General features: G+C 53.8%; 1 protein-coding gene across 1 annotated transcript; it reads left to right on the forward strand.

Annotated features, from left to right (window-relative positions):
- Nucleotides 1-1,647: 1,647 nt before the first annotated feature.
- Nucleotides 1,648-22,448, forward strand: Meltf (melanotransferrin). The gene is made up of 16 exons (XM_070028708.1): nucleotides 1,648-1,696; nucleotides 3,029-3,183; nucleotides 4,681-4,780; nucleotides 6,816-6,998; nucleotides 7,964-8,120; nucleotides 9,492-9,559; nucleotides 11,833-12,020; nucleotides 12,683-12,863; nucleotides 13,460-13,611; nucleotides 15,261-15,357; nucleotides 16,520-16,714; nucleotides 16,987-17,143; nucleotides 17,232-17,299; nucleotides 19,264-19,451; nucleotides 21,061-21,259; nucleotides 21,733-22,448. Exons 1-16 carry the CDS (start codon nucleotides 1,648-1,650, stop codon nucleotides 21,810-21,812), a joined length of 2,217 nt encoding a protein of 738 aa, XP_069884809.1. The 3' UTR covers nucleotides 21,813-22,448.
- The last annotated feature ends 582 nt before the right edge of the window (nucleotides 22,449-23,030 follow it).

Here is a 23,030-nt window from a genome sequence, read left to right on the forward strand (position 1 = left end):
AGTGGGGAGGTAGTGGGGGTGGATGAAAAATCCTGACTATAAATCTCTAAATCAGCCCAAATTTTTGTTTAAATATAGTCCTTTCCTTTCTGGTGGCTGGTATAATCATCTTCTCTCCCTGAATATGCTTTATGTTTTTTCCCCTTGTGCATATATGTTTTCATTCTAAGTCAGCTGAATCCCTCCTTAGAGTATGAATAATTTCTCTGAAAATCCTTAGTGACAGAGCCAAATATAGTAGTCTTGATTTTTACTTTTTAGCCTGTACCTCTTCTTATACTGGTTTTTAACTCAGATTAAAACTGATTTTCAACGAAATTGGCACATATGTATTAATGGCTTTAAAACTATCTCCAAAATTCATCTTTGAGATTTGATCATCCTAAACTTGATCGTTTAAAATCTGGACTGCAAGTGAAATGTTTGATAATAAGCAGAGCTTAAGGTTGATGGACTTGTTCTTGGCTGCAGACCTGACCCTGCAGGAGTCATCTTGTAGTTAGCTTTCCATGATGATTATGAATACCCAAGGTAACTAAATTAGAAGGAGAAAGGCTTATTTTGGCTTACAGTTGGGGAGTTTCCAGTCCATGCTCAGATGGACCTCTGCTGGAGAGTGGGGGCCTCTTCAAGACAAGAACTTGAGTCAGCAAAAACCATTCACCTCCTGGCCAATGAGAGAGAGAGGAAGAGACAAAGGGTCCTTCAAAGCCATGCCCCAATGACCTAAAACCTGTCTATACCCACCTCCCAATTCACAGGCTGAGACTGAGTCTTTGGAGAAGATCTCTCTCCTCCTTTTGAGGGTACTCCCAGCCTGTTTTGCTGAGCTTATTTCACATCTCCTCTCACCGGAGTCGCCTTCTCCTCTTTTCCGGAGTCTTCAGTCTTCACTTCCACAGGCTACTTGTGCCCTGGCTGTATCATAAAACGCCTCCTTATAGTCCGGTGCCTATGGTTCATATCTATAATCCTAGCTACTCAGGAGGCTGAGATCTGAGGATTGCCATTTGAAACCAGTTTGGGCAGGAAGGTTTATGAGACTTTTATCCGGAATTAACCACCAAAAAGCCAGTAGTGGAGTTGTGGCTCAAACAGCATGCCAGCCATGAGCAGATAAACGTTAAGAGCTCAAGGCCCTGAGTTCAAACCTTGGTGTAGGCACAAAAATAAAACTCTAAGTTGTTATGTATTTTATTTGGGGGGGGGGGGGTCTGGTCGTGGCGCCTGAACTCTGGGCCTGGGCACTGTCCCTCAGCTCTTCAGCTCAAGGCTAGTGCTCTACCACTTGAGCCACAGCGCCACTTCCGGCTTTTTTCTTTTTGTTTATGTGGTGCTGAGGAACAGAGGGGGGGGGGTCTCGGACCCTCTATTAGACCTGGTCCCCGGGCTGGCCGGGGCCCCGGCAGGGGGCGCCAGCGCGCAGGCCACGGCCGCCCGGTCAGCTCCGACACCGGAGTCAGGTCTGGGCCCGGGGCCGGCAGGGGCGGGGCGCCGGGGCGTGGACACCGCGGGGACAGGGGCTTAAGTAGCTGCGGGCCAGAGCGAGGGTGGAAGGAAGGAGCGCACCGGCTGTGGCTGGCCCGCCCGGACTCGCACCCAGACCCGACCCTACCCGACCCGCCCCCAGCCAGCCCTGACTGCGCCATGCGGGGACCCATCCTGGCTCTGTGGCTTTTCCTGTCCCTGCGCACTGGTGAGGCCCTGCGGTGGGGTCTGCCGCGGGGCGGGGGGTCCTGGGGCGCTCCCGCACCCCAACACCAGGGCTGGCAAGGATGGCCCGAGCGGCTCGCAAGGAGGGAAGAGGCGCCCCGAGGGCTTCGTGGAGGCGGCGGCCTTGAGGGGGCTTTGAAAAGGCTCCTGGGGAGAGGGGGTGGGTTCGAGGCAGCTTGGGGAGAGCTTTGGGGCCCCGGGAGTGGGCCAGGCCCTGTTGAACATGGAAGCTGCGAGAGAGTGTGGGGGACAAAGCCACTTTATTCTCCCGCACCCCAAGTTGGCGGGCAGGGAGGAGGCGCGCGGGGCGAGGCTGGGGGCCCCTGAGACACCACCCCGGGGAGCCCCCAGAGCGGTACTTGAGCCGGGACTCCAGGAGCCGCTGGCTGTTGGGAAGGTGCTGGCACCAGCCGGATGGAGTTCGCTGGGGAAGGGGCTGCGGCCAGGCGGGCGGGCAGGTGGGGCTGAGAAACGCGGGAGGAGGCAGATGCGGTTTGACCCCTGCTGGGAACAGGGGTGCACAGGCAGCCACGGGAGGGGGACCTGGCCTGGGGCGGGACGGGGACTGCACCCTGGAGCGCAGGCCGCTGTCAGGTCTGCTAAGCCATCAACCTCCTGGAAACTGGGGAGGGGGGCTGGTCCAATGGGCCCCCCAGCAGGGAGCTGCCTGGGACTCTGACCCGATCAGATTATGGGGCTCAAGAGGAAGTTGGAGCTCTGTGCATAGCACAGAAGGTGGATTTCTCATCTGCTTTCTGTGGGGGAGAGAGGGGAAACAGGCCCAGAGAGGTGAAGTAAGTTACCAGCGAGAGGACCCTACCTGCTGTCTTGTTTGCAGCACCTACCCTTGGCATGGGGCCTGGCCCTGTACCCACGGCCAGAGGGCAGCCACCTCTTCTCACATCATGAGAAGGGCTCCAGGACCAGGAGGGATCCTAGCCCAGGAGCCTTCTTGTTCTGTTTTGTTTTGTTTTGAGGCCTGGATGGGGCACAAATTTTCCAAGGACCTACACACACACACACATACACACACACACACACACACACACACACACACACACACACACACGTGCTCCTTCTTCTGGCTGAGCCCCAGGCAGGTGGGCAGGCCAGAGTGGGAGCCGTCCATCTTCTGCGATGAGCCAGGTTCTGGGCCTCACTCCTGCCAAACACCCCTGGCCCTGGCCAGAGAGGCTGTAAGGATAGCTTGGCCCTGCCTGAGCGCCTCCTCAATGTGTCCCGTGCCAGGGGAGAGCTGTGGTGGCACTGGCCGGTCCACACAGCAGGGGCTGGGCCTCACTGTCCCCTCCCCCAGCGCTCAGCGGGATGGAGGTGCGGTGGTGCACCACCTCAGACCCGGAGCAGGAGAAATGTGGCGACATGAGCAAGGCCTTCCAGGAAGCGGGCATCCAGCCCCTCCTCCTCTGCATCCAGGGCACCTCGGTGGACCACTGCGTCCAGCTCATCGCGGTGAGGCCCCTCCCTTCCACCCTGCTCCCCGCCACTGGCCCAGTCAACAGGGCTGTGACTCAGGAGGCCACACAACGGGCCTCATTCACTGCCATGGGACAGCTATCCCTGCACCAGGCTGGGCGATAGGATCTCCTGACTTTCCTGGCAACATAAGGGCTGGTTTGTTTCCTGCCAGGCCCAGCCAGGTGGGAGGTGCAGGGTAGTGGTTCAGCAGGAAGGCTGCGGTCCAAGCGGGTGCCCGTCATTCCCCTACACTTTGAGAGTCAAAGTTTCCCTTCCAAGAGGCTTCTGCTTGAGTAGGGACACCACCCACCCAGCCTTGGGGACAGGGGACAGATGACTGTGACCTCTCAGTGGCTCCTGATGTTTACTTACTCTGCCCTGGAGTTTTCCAGAATGGGGCTTGTATGGTTTCTGGGGGAGGAGTAGGTCCTGGGTGGGGAGAGGCAGGAGACCCACTGAATCAACAATGATCATCTTCAGAGGCAGGACAGGCAGGGCAGGGAGGATCTTCATTGCAGATCAGCCCCAGGTGTGCCCAGGGCCTCATCCCACCATGGATGCATGTGGCCCAAAGGCCTTAAGGCCCACTGTGAGGGCAAAAAGCAATACTCTTGAACAAGAGTCCGCTCACAGCCCCAAAACATGCAGGTAGGGCATGCCATTTTGTTTAAAGAGGAAAAGAAAAAAATGAAGAAGACATTATGGGACTCGGGCTGTGTCAAATTATGGGATTCAAGCAGTGTTGACAGTCTCAGAGGGAAACCCAGGTTACAGCCATAACAAAAGACAGAAATGGGAAAGTGAGAATGACTCACCTCTACCATTTTATACTGCTTTTTACTTTATACACCTAATATGATTATGTAAAATTAGTCATTCATATTTTAGGGAGATTTTTGTTTGTATGTCAGTCCTGGAGCTTAAGCCTTAGGGCCTGGGTACAGTCCCTGAGCCTTTTTGCTCAAGACTAGTGCTCTATCACTTGAGCTACAGCTCCACTTCCATCTCTTTGGTGGTTAATTGGAAATAAGAGTCTCACAGACTTTCCTTCCTTGGACTGGCTTCAAACTCTGATGCTCAGATCTCAGCCTCCTGAGAAGCTAGGATTACAGGTATGAGTCACCAGTGCTCAGCTTACTTCATGCTCAGCTTACAGGTGAGGTACAAAAGGGTTACAGTTACATAAGTCAGGTAAAGAATACGTTTATTTTTGGACAATGTCACCCTTCCCTCCCTCTCTCTGTTTTTTCCCTCCCTATCCACATACTATTTTTAAGTAGCATATTTAGTAAAGCAAGATGACTGACTGACTTTGGGAAGTCAATCTTGTCCTAGATGGAACCCTAAACAGGGCCAAAATGGGGCTCCTGGGCGAGATGAAGAAGGCAATATTAGACCCTAGGGCCCTGGGCCACCTGTAGCTGTCCCAAATGCCTCACTACAGAGAACCGAAGCCAATTGGCCTGACTGACACTTTTTTTTTTTAACCAGGCCCAGGAGGCTGATGCCATTACTGTGGATGGAGGAGCCATTTATGAGGCAGGAAAGCAGCACGGCCTGAAGCCCGTGGTGGGAGAAGTGTATGATCAAGGTACGGGGCACCGTGGAGCAGAAGAGATAAGGAGGGCAAGGCCGCACCCAGAAGTCACTTCACCAGAATAGCATGGGTGACCTGTGACCTTATAGCATCTAAGCTGGTCCTCAGCTCTGTCCACAGAGCACTCTGGAGTCCTAGGCAGACAAACTGATCTTTTTTTTTGGGGGGGGGGGGGTCCAGTCATGGGGCCTGTACTCTAGACCTGGGTACTGTCCCTCAGCTCTTCAGCTCAAGGTGAGTGCTCTACCACTTTGAGACACTTCTGGTTTTCTGATGGTTAATTAAAGATAAGAGTCTCATGGACGTTCCTGCCCAGGCTGGCTTTGAACCGTGAGCCTCAGATCTCAACCTCCTGAGTAGCTAGGAGGTGTGAGCCACTGGCACTCAGCTCAAACTGGTCTTTTTCCAAACCCGGAATACAAAGAGCCGGCCCAAGTGTGTTCTCCATGAGCCCCACTGAGGGAATGCACCTTACTTGGTGCAGTGCTGGGCATGGAAAAAATTGCAATTACCCTGGATCAATGTGTCAGTAATGCCCAGAGGGAGGGGCATACGGCTAGGGACAGGTGGTAACCATGTCAGGGCCCAACAGCCCTAGACACACATGTCAGGTGAGTGAGCGCCTTTTCCCAGGCCCACACATGACACCAGACCTGCTGGGCTCTGCCTGTCTGCACCCAGCCTCAACCATCCTATGGGTCACACTGTGACTTGGTACCTGCTACCTGGAGCCCCTCCCACTCCTGCAAAGGAGTGTTCCATCCCTGCCTTGCCCCCATGTGCCTCTGCCAAGACTCTAGCAGGTCTAGCAGGGCCTAGACCTCACCCTCTTGTGTTCTCTGGAGAAAACACTGTTTTATTAGTGATGTCCCATGATGCAAGACACAGTGCAATCCTGCAGGCCTGGCAGGGCTCAAATGCCAGAAACAGCCCGTCCCCATGGGTTCAAGCACAGCTCTTCCTCTTCAATTAATTCAACATTGCTACAAGGTGCCTACTGCAGCCTGGTCAGGAACACCAGAAAGAAAGCAAGAAAGACCCTGTTTCTGCCTCCAGCTGCACCAAGAAATACCCATGGGTCAGCTGTTCTGAAGAACAGGAAAAGCCTTGAGAAAGAGGGATGTGCGGAAAGCCTACGAAGCCAGGCAGATATAAGGGGTGCTTGAAGTGAGACACATTTAAGCTGAGCCCCAACAGTCATTTCTGTATGGCTCCAGAAACTAGAAAAAAGGAGAGTGAATGGTAGAAGAGGTAGGGAAGTAGACTCAGGTGTAAAATAGAGCACTGGCTTTATTTTCTAGAAGTCAACCTTGTTCTGATCTTAGGCGTCCTACCACTTCACTGGGGGAGGGGAGACATTGGTGTGTGACATTCATAGGCCCTCTGACCATCAGCTCTATAGATGAGTCTGTGTCTTGTCTGAATGACCCTTCTTGGGCCACGCTTGCCCTAGAGACACCTTTTTGCAAGGCTGTAGGGCTGTACCCTCATCTCTACTCCTGCATCCCAAAGCTAGTCAGGGTCTTGAGTGATCTGGGACCCCATCACAAGTTCTATCTACACACACACACACACACACACACACACACACACACACACACACACACACACACTCCCTTCAGTACCCAGTCAGGTCCCAACCCTGCTCTGCCTGTTCCCCTTCTCACAACTACAGTCCCTCCATAGCCAAGGTGCCTGTCCCACAAGCCTTCTGTGTTCTCCTAAGTTTCAGGCTTTTGGAAAACAAAAGACTTCCAGGCAAGGTGCAGCCCCAGCCAAGGGCTAGCAGGCTAGAGAAGGAAATCCATGAATGAGTTGCTATCTTGATTGTGTCTGTCTCCTGGGGTTGCAGGAGGGCAGGGTCTCCTGGTGAGATGTGGATTGCACCCCCTTGCTTTCTTAGCACATGTCCATGCATGTATGCACATGCATGCACACATGTGCATGCTTACACATCCATCCTCCCCCCCCCCAGCCTCCCTCCAGGCCTCTCCCTGACTACCCTCACTCCTCACCTCTCCTCTCCTAGAGGTTGGGACCTCCTATTATGCAGTGGCTGTGGTAAAGAGGAACTCCAGAGTGACCATAAACACCCTGAAAGGTGTGAAGTCTTGCCACACAGGCATCAACAGGACAGTGGGCTGGAACGTGCCTGTGGGCTACCTGGTGGAGAGCGGCCGCCTCTCAGTGATGGGCTGTGATGTGCTCAAAGGTAAGGCCTGCCTGCCTCCACACAGAACTCTAGGCTTCTCCTCTCCTGTCCTCTCTTCCTCCCATACTTTCTGTTGGGGGGGGGAGGTGAGGAGGGAAGAGCCCTCAGTCCCCAGTTTCATCCTGAACCCCCTTAAGATGCAAGTAAAGTCTCACCTCCTGCTGGGCCTTCACACATAGAGTCACTCCCTGCCACTCTGCTGGCCTCCATTTGAGTTTCTGGCTGGTTGTCCCCAATAGGATACACAGCTCTGCTCATTCATCACCATGATCCATAGGTCACAGCCAGGCACAAGAGCAGGGAGTCAGAGAACCACTGAGGAGAGGCTCCCACCTGAGGTAGCCCAATGGTGGGGGGGGGCACTATGTCTAGAAACATGTGGTAAGCTTTATAGGTACAGACACTCTGTGCTAGGTACTGCTGACTTGATCCCAAAAGTTCCCTAGTCTAATGGTCCTGGCCAGCCTGGGAGCCACAGCCTCTCGGGTGACCAGGGGTGGGGTGGCTTATCAGTCTCATATTTCAGAAAGATTGCTCCCCTAGGAGGACCCAGAGAGTGGGTGGGACCTCTTGCTCTCCAGGGCCCTCTTTATTTACCTCCCCTAATACTACTGATTCTGCTCATTAGGTAAGGCAAGCCTCATTCATGCACACCACTGATTTGGTGGAACCCTACAGCAAGCAGTGTTCACTGGACTCCTAATTCCTTTTCCTGTGTGGACAGTTGCAAGCTGTTGTGTCCCTACGATACTTTCAAATGACAAGAGCGAGCCTGTGCAGATGCACACCCTGTGTTGCTATCACGGGTGTAATCTATCCCCGGTTTATCTCAGATTGATACTGGAAGATGAACCAATTCTCAGAAGTTTCTGGACAGGTCCCTGTGGAGCCCAGGCCCAGCCTGACTTCAGCTTGGGTCCTGGTGGGAGAAAGTGACACTGAGAGACCTCTGCTTCTTCCCACAGCTGTCAGTGACTATTTTGGGGGCAGCTGCGTTCCTGGGGCAGGAGAAACTAGTTATTCGCAGTCCCTCTGTCGCCTCTGCCGGGGCGACACCTCTGGGGAGGGCATATGTGACAAGAGCCCTCTGGAGAGATACTATGACTACAGCGGAGCCTTCAGGTGAGGGGCCAGGGGGGCCGTGGTGGGCGGGGCGACGCGGATGGGGGAGGGTGCGGGTTGTCCTGGGCTGTGGTGGGCGGGACTCAGCAGCTGTGGGAGGACCACGGGATCTCATTGGGGCTGGCTAAGTGGGTAGGTGGGTGTGGGGCTGTAGTGGGAGGGACTAAGAGGCTGGGAGGCAAGGGAAAAACAGTGTGGCTGCTCCCCATCAAAGCGCCCATTATGCAGAGCTGCCTACACTGGTTTATAAACATCAAACCTCGAAGTGCCCGACTGGCTCACAAAGTCAACATGTTTGGTGTGTGGAGAGGAAGGGGCGTCTGAGTAAAGGAAACGGAAAAGGCAACGCTTTGGCCACTCCCAGGTTCCCCTCCTGGAAGGCTGATGGTGGGCAGGGGCCAGGACTGGATCCTGGAGCTGGCCTGTCTCTGTGATTGGTTCAGGCTTGCACTCCCAATCAGCCTGCCATGGGTCCACACGGCCTAACCTCCTGGTCTAATTCCACCAATCTGCCAGGAGGAACCTGGCAAGGCCCCTTCCTCCAGGCCTATCTCTCCACCCCCCACCCCTGCAGTGTTTCCACTAGAAGAAAGCCTGCCTGGCCTGTGCTCCTTGGCGTGACCTAGCTGAAGGCAGTGTGGGGCTCGGAGGGAAGAGCAGTCCCAGCCTCCTTCCCCAGACCCTCCGTCCCAGCCTCCTTCCCCAGACCCTCGGCCACCTTGCCCGTTCTGCCTCCCTCGGAGTCCACGGCACTCTCCTAGTGTCACCACCCCACCCAGTCCAGACCCTGCTTATTTCCTGGCTGTGGGGGCCCCAGCAGCCCCTCTGACCTGACTGCCTCAGACCAGGCAGCAAGAAGTTTTGGTATGCCATGAAAAGATCTTCTAGTGTCAGACTTCTGCCTGGCAGCACTGTCCTTCAAGACACCCTGCCTGCCTGCCTGGGGCAGCAGCTGCTCTGCAAGTCCTGGCTCCCTATGGGCCAGAGCAGGCTGTGTGTACATTGTAAGAAATGTGTGCCCAGTCAGGCACCAGTGACTCGTGCCTATAATCCCAGGTGCTCAGGAGGCTGAGATCTGAAGCCACCCCAGGCAGAAAATTCTGAGAGACTCTATCTCCAAAATAATCAACAAAAAGGCAGACTAAAAGTGTGGCTTAAGTGGTAGGGCACCAGCTGTGAGAAAGCAAGCCAAGCAAGTGAGAAGAGGAGGAGGGAGGAAGAGGGAGGAGGAGGAGGAGGAGGGAGGGAGGGTGGGAGGAGGCAGAGGGGGGAGGTGTGTGCCCCCATAGCTATGCCCTGCAGCCCAGGCTGGACTTCCAGAAAAGAGGTAGACGTGGGGCCCAGCGCACAGAGGTCATGGCTCCTCCACAGGTGCCTGGCAGAAGGCGCAGGTGATGTGGCCTTTGTGAAGCACAGCACGGTGCTGGAGAACACAGACGGTGAGTGGGGCCCCTAGAGCAGCACATGCTCTAGTTTAGATTCTGTTGAGTTTGTGGGTGACCTTGGCAAGTCCTACAGTCTCTGAGCTATAGCATAGCACTTTTGTGTGTTTCTCCACCTGGGTTCCAACAGCTCTGATACAGCTCTAGAGGTGGGGGGGGGGATTGAATTCTGCCTCTTGCCACTTGAAGACTGGCATCTGCTTGATTTGCTGCTATTGTTTGCAAGCTTTGCACTAGACACACCCTCTGGCCCCTCCCTATCACCCTTCTCTTGTTACCTGAAAAAAGCCTTCTGTTTCCCCTGAACAAGGGAGATTGGCCTGTTATATAGGTGCCACTTTTTTTTTTCACTTTTGAAAGAATTGCACAGTAGAGAAGTTACAAGAGTAATTCAAAGAACTATCTATTCTTGACCCAGATAGGAACTTACTTCTAGCACTTGGGTACACAGATCATTCTTTTATAAATGTATGTCTTTCTATATATTTGCCTGTCATTTCCCTTGAGTGCTTTAGGATAAGTCTCCTAAAAATGAGCTATGTTTCCCAACTATAAGTAATTCAATTCAGGAAACAGCACTGATGCTGTTAGGTAATCTCTAAACACCTACTGTCTACTTTCATTAACTGAGTGATGTTTAAGGGGCTGGGAATGTGGCTTAGGGGTAGAGTGCTTGCCTAGCATGCATGAAGCCCTGGGTTCCATTCCTCAGTACCACATGAACAGAAAAAGCTGGAAGTGGTTCGGTGGCTCAAGTGGTAGAGCACTAGCCTTGAACACAGAGAGGCTCAAGGACAGTGCCCAGACCCTGAGTTCAAGCCGCAGGACCAGCAAATTTTTTAAAGTGTTTTAATATCTCTATTCAGTACTGATAGAAAATAAATCTTGTTTTTAAGAAATATGAATTTGGGTGCAGAAAGGGAGAGAGGAAGGATGAACAAATGCAGACACGATACTCAATAGATACTATGCAGAAAATGAACTATGCAGCTTTTAGGTAGGGATGGGAGAAGGAAACTGGGGGAAAGCAAAAAAAGGTGGTGACACTGTCCAAAAGGAACTATACTCACTACCTGACTTGTGAAACAGTAGCCATCTTCATACAGCACTTTGATTATAATAATAAAACTATGTTTAAACAGGAAATATGAGCAAGGTGCTGGTGGCTCATGCCTGTAATCCTAGCTACTTAGAAGGCTGAGATCTGAGGATCATGGTTCAAAGCCAGCCTAGGCAGAAAATCCCATAAGACTCTTATCTCCAATAAACTACTCAAAGCCAGCGGTGGCACTGTAGCTCAAGAGGTAGTGTTAGCCTTGAACACAAAGAGGCTCAGGGACAGCACCCAGGCCTGAGTTCAAGCCCCAAGACTGGCAAAAAAAGAAAAATGAAATATGAATTCTAATGAAATTTTCCAATAGTGTGGAAAAAACTACTTTACTGAGATAAATGGAAAAAATAGGATGTAAAATTACCTATCAAGTACGTACTCTACCATGTTAAAAATGGTTAGTAAAGGGAAATAGAGAATTAAAAAATATACATTTTTGTAGAAAATAAAAATATACAAAGCAAGTGCCAGTGGCTCATATCTGTAATCCTAGCTACTCAGGATGCTGAGATCTGAGGATCGTGGTAAAGCCAGCCCAAGCAGGAATATCCGTGAGACTCTTATCTCCAATTAACCACCAGAAAACTGGAAATGGTGCTGTAGCTCAAGCAATAGAGCGCTTGCCTTGACCTGAAGAAGAGCTCTGGGACAGCGCCAGGCCCAGGGTTCAAGCCCCATGACTGGAAAAAAAAAAAGTACTCTCTGTCTGTCTGTCTGTCTGTCTGTCTGTCTGTCTGTCTGTCTGTCTCTCTCTCTCTCTCTCTCTCTCTCTCTCTCTCTCTCTGAAAAGGACTTAAAGTAAACATACCACTTTTGTTTACACTATGGTTTATTTAGGCCCAAGTCCACACCCCAGTGCTGGGGTTCTGCTCACCTCCCTCATCCTAAGCTTCCTTCATTTTCTCACTCCATCACACGACTGTGTTTGTATGTGTTGTGTTATTATCAGAGACCTCATATCCATTGCCAAGAGGAATTGCTGAGAACAGGCCAGTACGTGTCGTCCACTAGTCTCATCCATCTGTGCAGTCACTGAGCTCCCTTCACAATAAATGAGGGATTCCCAGCCTTGCAGCCGTACTCAGCCTCCCAGTCTGCTCTCCAGGCCCAGGGTGCCCTCCCCACCCCACCCCTGCCTCATGGGGCTCCCTGTCTGCAGGGAAAACGCTGCCCTCCTGGGGCCAGGCGCTGCAGTCACAGGACTTCCAGCTGCTGTGCAGGGATGGCAGCCGAGCTGATGTCACCGAGTGGAGACAATGCCACCTGGCCCGCGTGCCCGCCCATGCCGTAGTGGTTCGGGCAGACACGGATGGGGGCCTCATCTTCCGGCTGCTCAACGAAGGCCAGGTGAGATTGGCCACCACATGTGGCACTGGGCCTTCATGTTGCTTCAGGGGTGGGAGCCGAGGATTAACACCAACATGGAAGGAGAACTGTCCCCAACAAACCCCACTGGGGCAACAGTCAGGTCAGATGAGAGAGGGACACTGTGCAAGCTGTCAGAGCATGGGGGTGGGGGTCACTTAGGGGTCCTTCCAAAGAAAGCTCCCCTAACTTGTGTCTCCAAAGACAAACTAAAACCTCCAAGCAAGTAGCCAAAATGACAGATCGAATATACCTTCAGGTCCAATTGGCTGTACTCACTATGCACTAACTAGCTGCAGTGGGCAATGTCTTATCAAGTCAAAGCTTCTAGACACTCTCCTGCCTTCTGAGTGTGCCATACATTAGTTGATTTAGCCCCAGCCACATGGCCACTGCCTGTGCTTCCGCCATCCCAGCTTGGACCTGGGTGCAAACAGCCTTGTGACCTAGCAGATGAACTGGATATTGATCCAGAGCTGTGAGGCATGGAGGAGGGCAGGCACAGCTGAGACCAGGCCTTGCCTGGCCTCAGAGTGGGCACCTGGCCTGCGGTCAGAAGCAGGAGGAGGTGGCAGCTGAGTTGGGTGGAGAAGGATCTGGGCTGGGAAGCCCCCTCACCGCCCGTGCCCACTCTTGGCATGCAGCGTCTGTTCAGCCATGAAGACAGCAGCTTCCAGATGTTCAGCTCTGAGGCCTATGGCCAGAAGAACCTGCTGTTCAAGGACTCCACCTCGGAGCTGGTACCCATCGCCACGCAGACCTATGAGGCCTGGCTGGGACCCGAGTACCTGCACGCCATGAAGGGTCTGCTCTGTGACCCCTACAGTGAGTCTTCCTGTCCCTGCTCCAGCCAGCTCCTGCCATGCCTAACGGCATGGCAGATGTGGCCTGCGGCTGACACCACCTGGGGGACCTAGCACGTGCCTCAAGACATCTAGGACAGCTGTCACTTCCAGTTCTTGGCCGCTGGGGGTTTGGGGAGGAAGATCTCTGTGGTCTGTTGTACCCTAAAAGCTCTGCCTTCTCCTGGACCTGTGTTAGAATCCCCAAATCCAATCAACTCTCCCTCCACACCCTCTCACCCCCTTGGCTATCTCCGCCCCAAGGCTATAGCCCTACCTCGGGCATTGTCTCTTGCCTGGACTATGGTAGTAGTCTATAAGTGGGCTTCTTGCCCCCAGCCCCCATTCCCATCTATCACTTCCTCTATGGCCAGATACTGAGTTAGATCCATAGCAGCCACAGTCTGCCTCACGCCTCACACAGCCATGAACAAAAGTATAGTTAACACTATGAGTGGAGGTAGGAACCAAGGGTTCAGTAACAAACCTCTCCCACCAAGAAAAAGAGCCAGCGTTCCCCCCGATTCTGATTCCAAGAGATCCCCATGGAGCTACCAGCTCTAATGTGCACCCACACAGGGCTTCCCCACTACCTACGCTGGTGTGTGCTGTCCACGCCCGAGATCCAGAAGTGTGGAGACATGGCTGTGGCCTTCAGCCGGCAGAGGCTCAAGCCAGAGATCCAGTGTGTGTCAGCCCAGTCGCCTGTGCACTGCATGGAGCAGATCCAGGTGTGCTGGGGTGGGCAGGGGCGGGAGGCCTGGCCCCTGGGTGGGGAGGAGGGAATCTCCTGTGCCAGCCACAGAGAAGGGGGAGGACAGACCATGCACCCCTGTGCATGGGGGTGGTGGACTCAGTATCATGATTACTAGACATCTCCCACAGCTGCGGGCTCTCCGATTCATTTCACATGGCTTGCGATCTGCTGTGCAAACCTTTATATAGGGACATGTGATGCTGCTATTTTCTAGTGTCTTCTATGCTTGTCATGACCCTTTCAGTTGCCTGGCACCCACTCACAACCCCCAGCTAGAGACACAGCTGGCCCTTTCTGGAGCCCTTCCGGGCTCTCTCTCCTTCTGCCTTCTTGGAGGCTGGGAGGCTCCAGAGGCCTGCGGCAAGCAAAGGACCCATGGTGCTCACAGGTGGGCGGATGAGAGCTGGGGGTTTCTAGTCCCCTCCTGTTCTGTGGGAGGAGGATGAAGCAATCCCCACGCACAAGCCAGAGCCCCTCTCCACCCTCCACACACACTCTAGCCAGAGAACCTCATCAGCTCACAGGCTGAGGAACCTGGACAGGAATAAAATGGGTGACTGGGCTCATGATGATAGTGATGTCATAAGCCAACATTTCCTACATGCCAGCTCTGTGAGGCCATCGTACAGGCTGTGTAGACATCATCATACAAAGCCTACTGACCCCATCTGGCCAAGCTCTCCTGCTTAGGTGGGAAGAAGCACCTTGCCCACGGGCTGACAGAGCATGGGGGATGGGGAAGGCAACTGCTGTGTGCTGGGGCTGAGAGGAGTCCTGATTTCCCAGTGCTTGGCATGCTGGCCTGGGATTGAATGGCTGCTGCCAGTGTGCCCAGAGCTGGGAGGCTTTCTCAGCCTCCCGCATGGTGCTCAATCAAGGTGTCCGGATGGTGTCCGGTGTGGCTTTAATGTCTCCCTCTGTGCCCCACAGCAACGCAGGGAAGGGCTGTGAGTCCAGGCTGTGTCAGATATCCCTAATGTCACAGTGGGGAATGAGGAGGTATGGAGGGATACTAGAAATGCAACCTGCAGACTCCATGTACCTGTGGCTCCCCCATCATTGGGTACCATGCTGGGTGCCCATCCCTCCCTTCTCAGCCTTTCCCCTTGGGTTTCTCACACTGCAATGACTTGATTACCCTTCGCCCCTTTGCAGGCTCCTGGGCCCAGCCATCAGGAGACTTCCAATGATGGGTGGGGTGGGGTGGGATATAGGTGGGGCAGAGTGCAGGTGGCCTAGAAGGCTTGCGAGGATCCCAGGGAGCCTTGTCAGGAGGGGCTACACACCACAGGTGCTGAAAATGTCACCTTTTCAATTCTAGGTCAGACTTCCACTCGCACCCTCTCTCTAAGGGGACTTTGGTATTTGCAGTCACTCTGTGGGCCAGGCTTGGCAAGACCCAAGAGACCTCAGGTCTTAGGGATGGCAACCTCTGGGGGGAGGGCCATGCCCAGCAGGAGGGCACACCAGTGCTGTGCTTCGCTCTGAACGGGGACATGCAGGAGAGCCTCAGGAGCAGGAGCATGCCATGTTGGTTGAGGCCACAGTGCCCTGAAGGATCCCACCATCCTGAGCCCAACCATCCTGCCACCCCCAGCCCAGTCGCTCTCTCTGTCCCTGCAGGCTGGACACATTGATGCTGTGACCCTAAGTGGAGAGGACATTTACACAGCAGGGAAGGTGTATGGCCTGGTCCCGGCAGCCGGGGAGCTCTATGCTGGTGAGTTGTGATGCCCACACCCTGGCTTTGCCAGGTGATGGCTTATACCTGCATGAGAACTCGCCCCTTGGCCTAATGCAGAAGCTCCAGCTGCTCTCCATACCTCCCCCTAGGTCTTCTGTTAGCATTCTATTACCAGGCAAACCTCTCCTGCTTCAGGCCTCAGTTTCCCCACCTGTGAAATAAGTACCAATAAGGAGTCAGCAAACTTCCTATACAGTGTCAGAGCATCTGCTTTGGGCTTTCAGACCACAGATGATCTCTGTTGCATGTTCTTTCAAAATTCCCCCTAAAGACCAGGGCTTGGTGGCTCACACCTGGAATCTTAGCCACTTAGGAAGCTGAGAACTGAGGACCAAGGTTCTCAGCCAGCCCAGGCAGACAAGTCCCTGAGAATGGAATCTCTTGTTAGCCAGCAAAAAGCTGGAAAGGGAGGATGGGTCAAGCGCCAGCCTTGTGTACAAAAGCCAAGCAGGAGTGTGAAGGCCTGAGTTCAAGCCCCAGCACTGAAACCAAAGTAAACTAGAGAGTAAAATAGCACATGTAATAGGATAGGATATAATATAGCTCCTCATTACCTTCAAAACTGTTTTCAGCTGGCCACACAGTCTCTTTGGTGTCCTTGGCTTTATGGATCCCTGCCTCTGTGGACTCATTCACACCTCCTCTGTGCCCAGCCTTGGCTTTGGCATTTGGCCTCTTAAACGCTGACCACAGTGCCTTGGAGCCCTTCCACCTGGCCCTGAGCAATCTCTGGGGCCAGGACAACATTTTTCAGGAAGTGAGAAATATACCCCCTGGGTGTGAGGAGAGAAAGAGACCTTTAGTGAAGGGCTATGGAGATGCGGCCAGGGTCAATGTTGTTAAACAACAGAGCCACACAGGATGCTTCTCAGCAGTGGGGTGCTGCTGGACTTACTCTCTGAGTAAGTCCAGGCCTAGGTACCTCTAGGCCTGCAGACGTCCTGGAAGGATCCTGGCTCTCAAGCAGAAAAACCCAGCGGGGGTGGGGGGGAGAGGGCGTAGAGGGCAGGTGGGGAGAGGGTGTAGAGGGCAGGTTCTCTTGGAGATTGGTCCAGGGTATGATAAGGACCCTTTGTATGACACTCCTCTCCCCTCCCTCCTCCTCCCCTTCCTTTCCCTCCCCTCTTCTTCCTTCCAGAGGACGACAGGAGCAACTCGTACTTTGTGGTGGCTGTGGTGAGGCGGGACAGCGCCTACTCCTTCACGTTGGACGAGCTGCGTGGCAAGCGCTCCTGCCACGCTGCTTTCGGCAGCCCCTCGGGGTGGGATATCCCCGTGGGCGCCCTCATCCAGAGGGGTTTCATCCGGCCCAAGGACTGTGACGTCCTCACTGGTACCAGCCTGTGGGAGCGCTCTTCCTCGGGGGTGCATGGGAGGGCGGCACTGGAGGTCAGCCCCAAGGTCTCCTCTTCCTGGCCTGGCTCAGCTCTGGGAAGGCTGGGAGACACACTTGTCATGCCAGCAGCCGGCAGCTGTCTCTGGTGGTTCCCTGGAGGGAGCGCGAGCACTGGTGGGAGAGCTGTACAGTGGTAGAGTGGCCTGGCCATTCCCCCTGGCCATTTCTCCACGGGGGCCACTCAGCACAGCTCTTCACCTCTGGTTCAGCGGTGAGTGAGTTCTTCAATGCCAGCTGTGTGCCGGTGAACAACCCCACGCATTACCCTTCTTCGCTGTGTGTGCTCTGTGTGGGGGATGAGCAGGGCCGCAACCCGTGCGTGGGCAACAGCCAGGAGCGCTACTACGGCTACAGCGGGGCCTTCAGGTACTCAGGGCGGCTGGGGGCGGTCAGCGGGGCTGGGGGGAGCCCCCTCACGCTGACGCCCGCCCTGCTCTGCTCTCTCCCGTGGCAGGTGCCTGGTAGAGAAAGCCGGGGATGTCGCCTTCGTCAAGCACACCACTGTCTTTGAGAATACAAACGGTACATGGGAGAGGTTTGGGGCCACAGCAGAGACAAAGTGGGAGTGGGTTTTCTGCCCCCAGCTTATCCAAGCACAGAATGTGTCTGGGTTTGGGTGTTGAGCATCAGCTGCCAGACACTTGGTCTTGAAGGTTCTGCCCCCGGGACCCAGGAGTTCCAAAGACCACAAGGTAAGAACAGACATCAGGTCACATGTGTTCAAGATGGGCCTGGAATTCAAGTCCATTGTCCACTGAAATGAAGAGACCCCATCCTGCTCCCTATGGACACCCCTCCAGTTGTGTGTCTGTAGTGCTGAGGGGAAGGGTGACGAGGCCTGTTCTTTGGTCTTGAGCTGATCAGGGTCTCATGCAGGGACGTCATGCCACACCAAGACAGCCCAGCCCACACTCACCACACAGGCCATTTTGTTCCCCAAGTTCCTTCCCAGACTCTACCTGGGGAAAAGAGCCCAGGTGCTCTGCCCAGGAACCCCTAAAGCCACACCCGAGGTTCTCTTAGGGTGCAGGACCTCTTAGCTCTCATCATCTCCTGCCGGCCTAGAGGCTAGTTCCCTAGGACCGAGCTTCTGCCTACCCCGCTATGGCTCTGAACCCTCCAACACCGGAGGCTCAGCCAGATCTACCCTGTCCTAAAACTTCTCTGCCCAGAAAAGCACAGCCGGGCGCAGAGGGGCTGCTGGGACTGGTCGAGGAGAGGCAAGATGCGCAGGAGGAAAGTCAAATCCCATTTGCGGTGCTGTAGAGGTCACTGATGTGGGAGGACTGTGCCCCAGCTAGACTGCTCCCTCGGTCCTCAGCTCTGTTCTCTTGCCTCGCCTCCCCCTAGAACTCTTGGAGGGGCTGTGCGCCTCCTCAAAAGCCCCACAGCAGCCTGACTGTAGACCTGGCCTGGCAGTGCCTATTGTCCTGAGATGGGGTTAAGAGGAGGTTGGGGCTGCAGGTTCTTCTGGAAGATTCACTGCACTGAGACGCTTGCCTCCTGGGGCACCCATTTCCCTGTTATCTTTCACTCTGCTTCGACCCAACCTGGTGTTTCTTCTGGAAAAGGGAGAAGGATGGACCCGCGGAAATGCATGAAAACACAGAAACAATGAGACTCGTGAGGGCAGAGGTTGCTCTAGCTTCGACTTGCTTCAGTGTCACTGGGGGTACTGGCCTAAATTGCAGACTTCTGGTCTCATCCAAGATCAATCCAATGGCATTCTTTTTTTTTTCCTGTCAGTCATAGGGCTTGGACTCTGGGTCTGGGCACTGTCCCTGAGCTCTTCAGCTCAAGGCTAGCGCTCTACCACTTGAGCCACAGCACCACTTCTGGTTTTCTGGTGGTTTATTGGCGATAAGAGTCTCACAAACTTTCCTGCTCGGGGTTGGCTTTGAACTGTGATCCTCAGATCTCAACCTTCTGAGTAGTTAGAAAACTGGAAGTGGCATTGTGGCTCAAGTGGTAGAGCACTCATCTTGAGCTGAAGAAGAGCTCAGAGACAGCGCCCAGGCCCAGAGTTCAAGCCCCATAACCACCAAAATAAAATAAAATAAAATAAAAAGTCAGCCCAGGTAGGAAAGTCCATGAGACTTTTATCTCCAATAAACCACCAGAAAACCCAAAGTAGTGGTGTGGCTCAAGTAGTAGAGTGCTAGCCTTGAGCTAAAGAGCTGAGGGTCAGCGCCCAGGCCCAGAGTTCAAGCCCCATGACTGACAAGAAATAAAAGAGAAAGAAGATGGGGTGCTAATACCCACCCAGTATCACCACTGTGGAGGGTCAAGCAGGAACTGCAGAGCACCTGTCACATAGCTCCCACCAATGGAAGCTCCACGTCACTTGGGTCCAGCTGGGTTCTGTCACCCTGGTAACAGAGAGGAGCCCTGGAGGGGGCTGGGGAGCAGGCCAGACACTGCCACCTTCTCCCAGCAAAGAGCTGGAATTTTTCTCCCACTTCTTACTCCTTTTTTTTTTCTCTCAGGCCACAATCCCGAGCCTTGGGCTACTGGACTCAGGTGGCAGGACTATGAACTACTTTGCCCCAATGGGGCCCGGGCCGAGGTGAACCAATTTGAAGCTTGCAACCTGGCACAGATCCCCTCCCATGCTGTCATGGTGCGGCCAGACACCAACATCTTCACTGTGTTTGGCCTGCTGGACAAGGCCCAGGTGAGCCAGTGCAGGGCCTGCCTCACCTGCCTATGCCGAGGGGTAGCACGGCGAGCAGGCCCCACCCTGAGAAGCCTTTGCCTCGCTGGAGCAGCCCTCAGGGGAAACTGGGAGCTGGGGAAAACTTCTAGGCTTTTTGATCAACCAAGGACATTCCTTTGGCAACAGCCCCTCTGTCTCTGACATCACTGATTCTTCCTCTCAATTAGAGAGAGCTTCTCCCCAATGCCCACATATGCTATTACTTCACCATCTGTAAAGAGTGAAACAAACTAGCATCAGTATCACACCCTCTTGTGGCCTTAACTGCTCCATCCTCTTTTTTTGGTCCTGGGGCTTGAACTCAGAGCCTGGGTGCTATCCCTGAGCTCCTTTGTCCATACCAAGCAAATATTCCTCCACATTCTTTTTTTCTTTTTTTGGGGGGGTCCGGTCGTGGGGCCTGAACTCTGGGCCTGGGTGCTGTCCCTCAGCTCTTCAGCTCAAGGCTAGCGCTCTACCACTTGAGCCACAGCGCCACTTCCGGCTTTATTCTTTTTGCTTATGTGGTACTGAGGAATCAAACCCAGGGCCTCATGCATGCAAGGCAAGCGCTCTACCACTGAGCCACCTTCCCAGCCCCTCCTCCACATTCTTTTACAGCAGAACACTTCCAAAGGGCTTTCTACTAGAGAGCCATTAGTTCTTTCTGGCCTCTCTTAAGGAAGGAGAACATTCCCAAACTGTCCTTGTCAATGTCCCTGTGATGGTGTTGCTAAATCCAGTAGCTGCTTGAGTTTCATTGTACTGGACAACGCAATAGCACTGGCCACAGTTCCCTCCAGAAGTTCAAGTCCCTCCTTCTGGAAGCATGTTCCCTGGTGGCTCCCACATTCTCTCACCTGCCTGGCTCTCCTCCCACATCTTAGCCTCTCCTTCCCACTGTCCTTTGCTGGCTTTTCCTGTGATTAATTGGAGATCAGAGTCTTAGGTTCATAGTTCAAAGCTAGCCTAGGCAGGAAAGTTTGTGAGACTCTTTTTTTTCTTTATATATTTAACTGTATTTTGGGGGGAGAGTAATGGGGATTGAACCCAGGATGTTGCACTTGCTAGGCAGGTGTTTTGCCACTGAGCTACATTGCAACCCTGTGAGGCTTATCTCCCTTTTTGAGCCACAGCTCCACTCTGGTTTTCTGATGGTTAATTGGACATAAGAGTCTCACAGATAGAATGTGGCTTAGTGGTAGAGTGCTTGCCTAGCATCCATGAAGCCCTGGGTTTGATTCCTCAGTACCACATAAACAGAAAAAGCTAAAAGTGGCACTGTGGCTCAAGTGGTAGAATGCTAGTCTTGAGCAAAAGAAGCTGAAGGACAATGTCCAGTCCCTGAGTTCAAGTCCCAGAACTGGGGGAATAAAAACTCTCATGGACTTTACTGCCTGCTCTGGCCTCAAACCACAATCCTCAGATCTCAGCCTCCTGAGTAGCTAGGATTACAGGCATGAACCACTAACGCCTGGCTAAGAAACACCTTTAAAAAGACTGATAGCAGGTTTTGGTGTCCTGGAGTTTGCTTGCTCATGACCATCAGTCAAGTCAAATGAAAAGCAGTCCCGTGTGGCATTTTCAGGACCTGTTTGGAGATGATCACAATCAGAATGGGTTCAAAATGTTCGACTCCTCCAAATACCACAGCCAAGACCTGCTCTTCAAGGATGCTACAGTGCGGGCCGTGCCTGTCAGAGAGAAGACCACGTACCTGGATTGGCTGGGGCCTGACTATGTGGCGGCTCTGGAGGGCATGCTGTCTCAGCAGTGTTCAAGAGCAGGTATGACCGCAGCTGCTGGGCGGCCACTGGGACAGCGCTGTTGACAGAGCCTGCCACATGTCGCTGGCATTGGTTAGACCCTTTCACCTGAAACCCTGAGGGAGCTCAGGGGTGACACAGAGCAGGGGACTCCACCTCCCAAACCAGCCAGATGAAATGTCCTGGGAGGGTCCAGAGAAACAACACTGTGGACAGTGGAGGTAGGGACACTGGCTGTGTCACCAAAATAGACCCGGATAATGAACATAAATGCTGAAAATGACACTCCACAGAGGATTTGAGGTAATGCCATCAATATTCATGTGGCATCAGTAAGAGAGGAATATGTAAAGTAGCCAGGGAAAGGAACACTGTTTGGGGGTAGAGAGAGAAGGCAAGCTGAGAGCACAGAAATAGTGCTGCTGAGGCCTAGGCTGGGTCTCAGCCCGCCACCCATGGGTGGCCCAGGGCCTCCCAGCCCTAACTGCCTGTTTCTCCCCCAGCTTCCCAGGCCCTTCTGCTGCCACTGCTTCTGCTGCCCCTGGCTGCTGGCCTTGTCCCATCTGCCCTCTGAAAGGCAGTGGGACCCCCACATGGACATCAGAACCCCACAAATGGGCTGCAAAACCAGCTAGCATTGCTAGAGAAACACATGATGGAAGAGCAAGTGTGAGAAAGCACACATGCAGTTCCTCCATGTGTGATTCTGATCCAAAGAGAAGTTTCTGGAACCAAGATGAATGTAAAGGCAAAGTCCCCCCCAACCTGAGCCAGGCTGGCACCACCCCCGGGCCGCCTGGTCCTGGCTACCTGAGGCGACTGGCACCTGGCCCAGTCATACCACCCAGGCTGGCTTCCCACAAACCTGCAGCCTCCCACCTGGAGCCTCCCCAGATGGGGCTGGGAAACAGGCCCGTTGCCAAGGAAACAGCTGCGCCCTGCTTCCCACAGGGGGCCTGTGTGCACTGCAGGCCTGGGGAGGTGTAAGAGGACCCCTGTGTCTCCCTGTCCCCCATACCCTTCCTGGAGCCCCTAGGGAGGAAGAGATTTTTCCAGGCTCCAGAAGAAAGGAAAGCAAAGAGCTGGTGGCTAAGGGTAAAGTCCTCCCTGGACCCCAGGGGAAGGAAAAGCTCCTCAGTAGGCAGTTCAGTATTTAGAGGTGGGGGGTGGCGGTGGGTGCAGGGCTGGGAGCTATGTCCTGCCTGAACCACAGCTGCTGGAAGGAAGTGCCTGGTCCTGCAGGGAATTTAGCCCTGGTGGGGTAGCTGGTCCCTGGATCCCCATCCCCAATTCTTCACCTGGGCTCAGTCTCATGTCATCTTCCCTTGCCCACTGTGGCTGCCACCATCTTCAAGTCTACTCCTGAATGCCTGTCAGCCTGGGCCTGGAGAAGAAAATGGCCTGGGCCACTTCCACAAGTAGCAAAAGGCCCCTGAAGGCCTGGCCCACTTCCTCTGCTAGCCCTGTGCCTACTGGACCAAGGAGCCACTCACAGGGGAAGACGCCAAGACCGTCTAGCTGGCAGGACACCCAGAGAGGGCTCTCTTGCCACTCTACTTCTCCACCTGTCTCTGAAGAGCCAGAAAAAAAAAAGTTTTTCCAAACAGCTAGCTCTTACTCCAAATTCTGTCTCCTTAAAAAAATAAATAACTAAAAAGAAAGAAAAGGAAGAAACAGGAGCATGTAGCCCTCATCAGCTGTGTGGGCCTGGAGCTATTTGTGTCCTGGTGTGCGGGGGCCTCTGGATGCTGATGACAGGCCGGGCTCCCTGTGACTCGCCCCCACCTGTAGG

This window comes from Dipodomys merriami, unplaced genomic scaffold (genome assembly GCF_024711535.1).
Source record: "Dipodomys merriami isolate MVZ:Mamm:240054 unplaced genomic scaffold, mDipMer1.0.p SCAF_2, whole genome shotgun sequence".
In the NCBI taxonomy this organism is placed as follows: Eukaryota; Metazoa; Chordata; class Mammalia; order Rodentia; family Heteromyidae; genus Dipodomys; species Dipodomys merriami.

Coding starts and splice junctions, on each gene's coding strand:
- Meltf (XM_070028708.1), top strand. CDS start 1,648: ATGCGGGGACCCATCCTGGCTCTGTGGCTTTTCCTGTCCCTGCGCACT. Junction 12,864..13,459: donor TCTGCTCTGTGACCCCTACA/GTGAGTCTTCCT, acceptor GCACCCACACAG/GGCTTCCCCACTACCTACGC. Junction 15,358..16,519: donor AGCCGGGGAGCTCTATGCTG/GTGAGTTGTGAT, acceptor TCTTCCTTCCAG/AGGACGACAGGAGCAACTCG.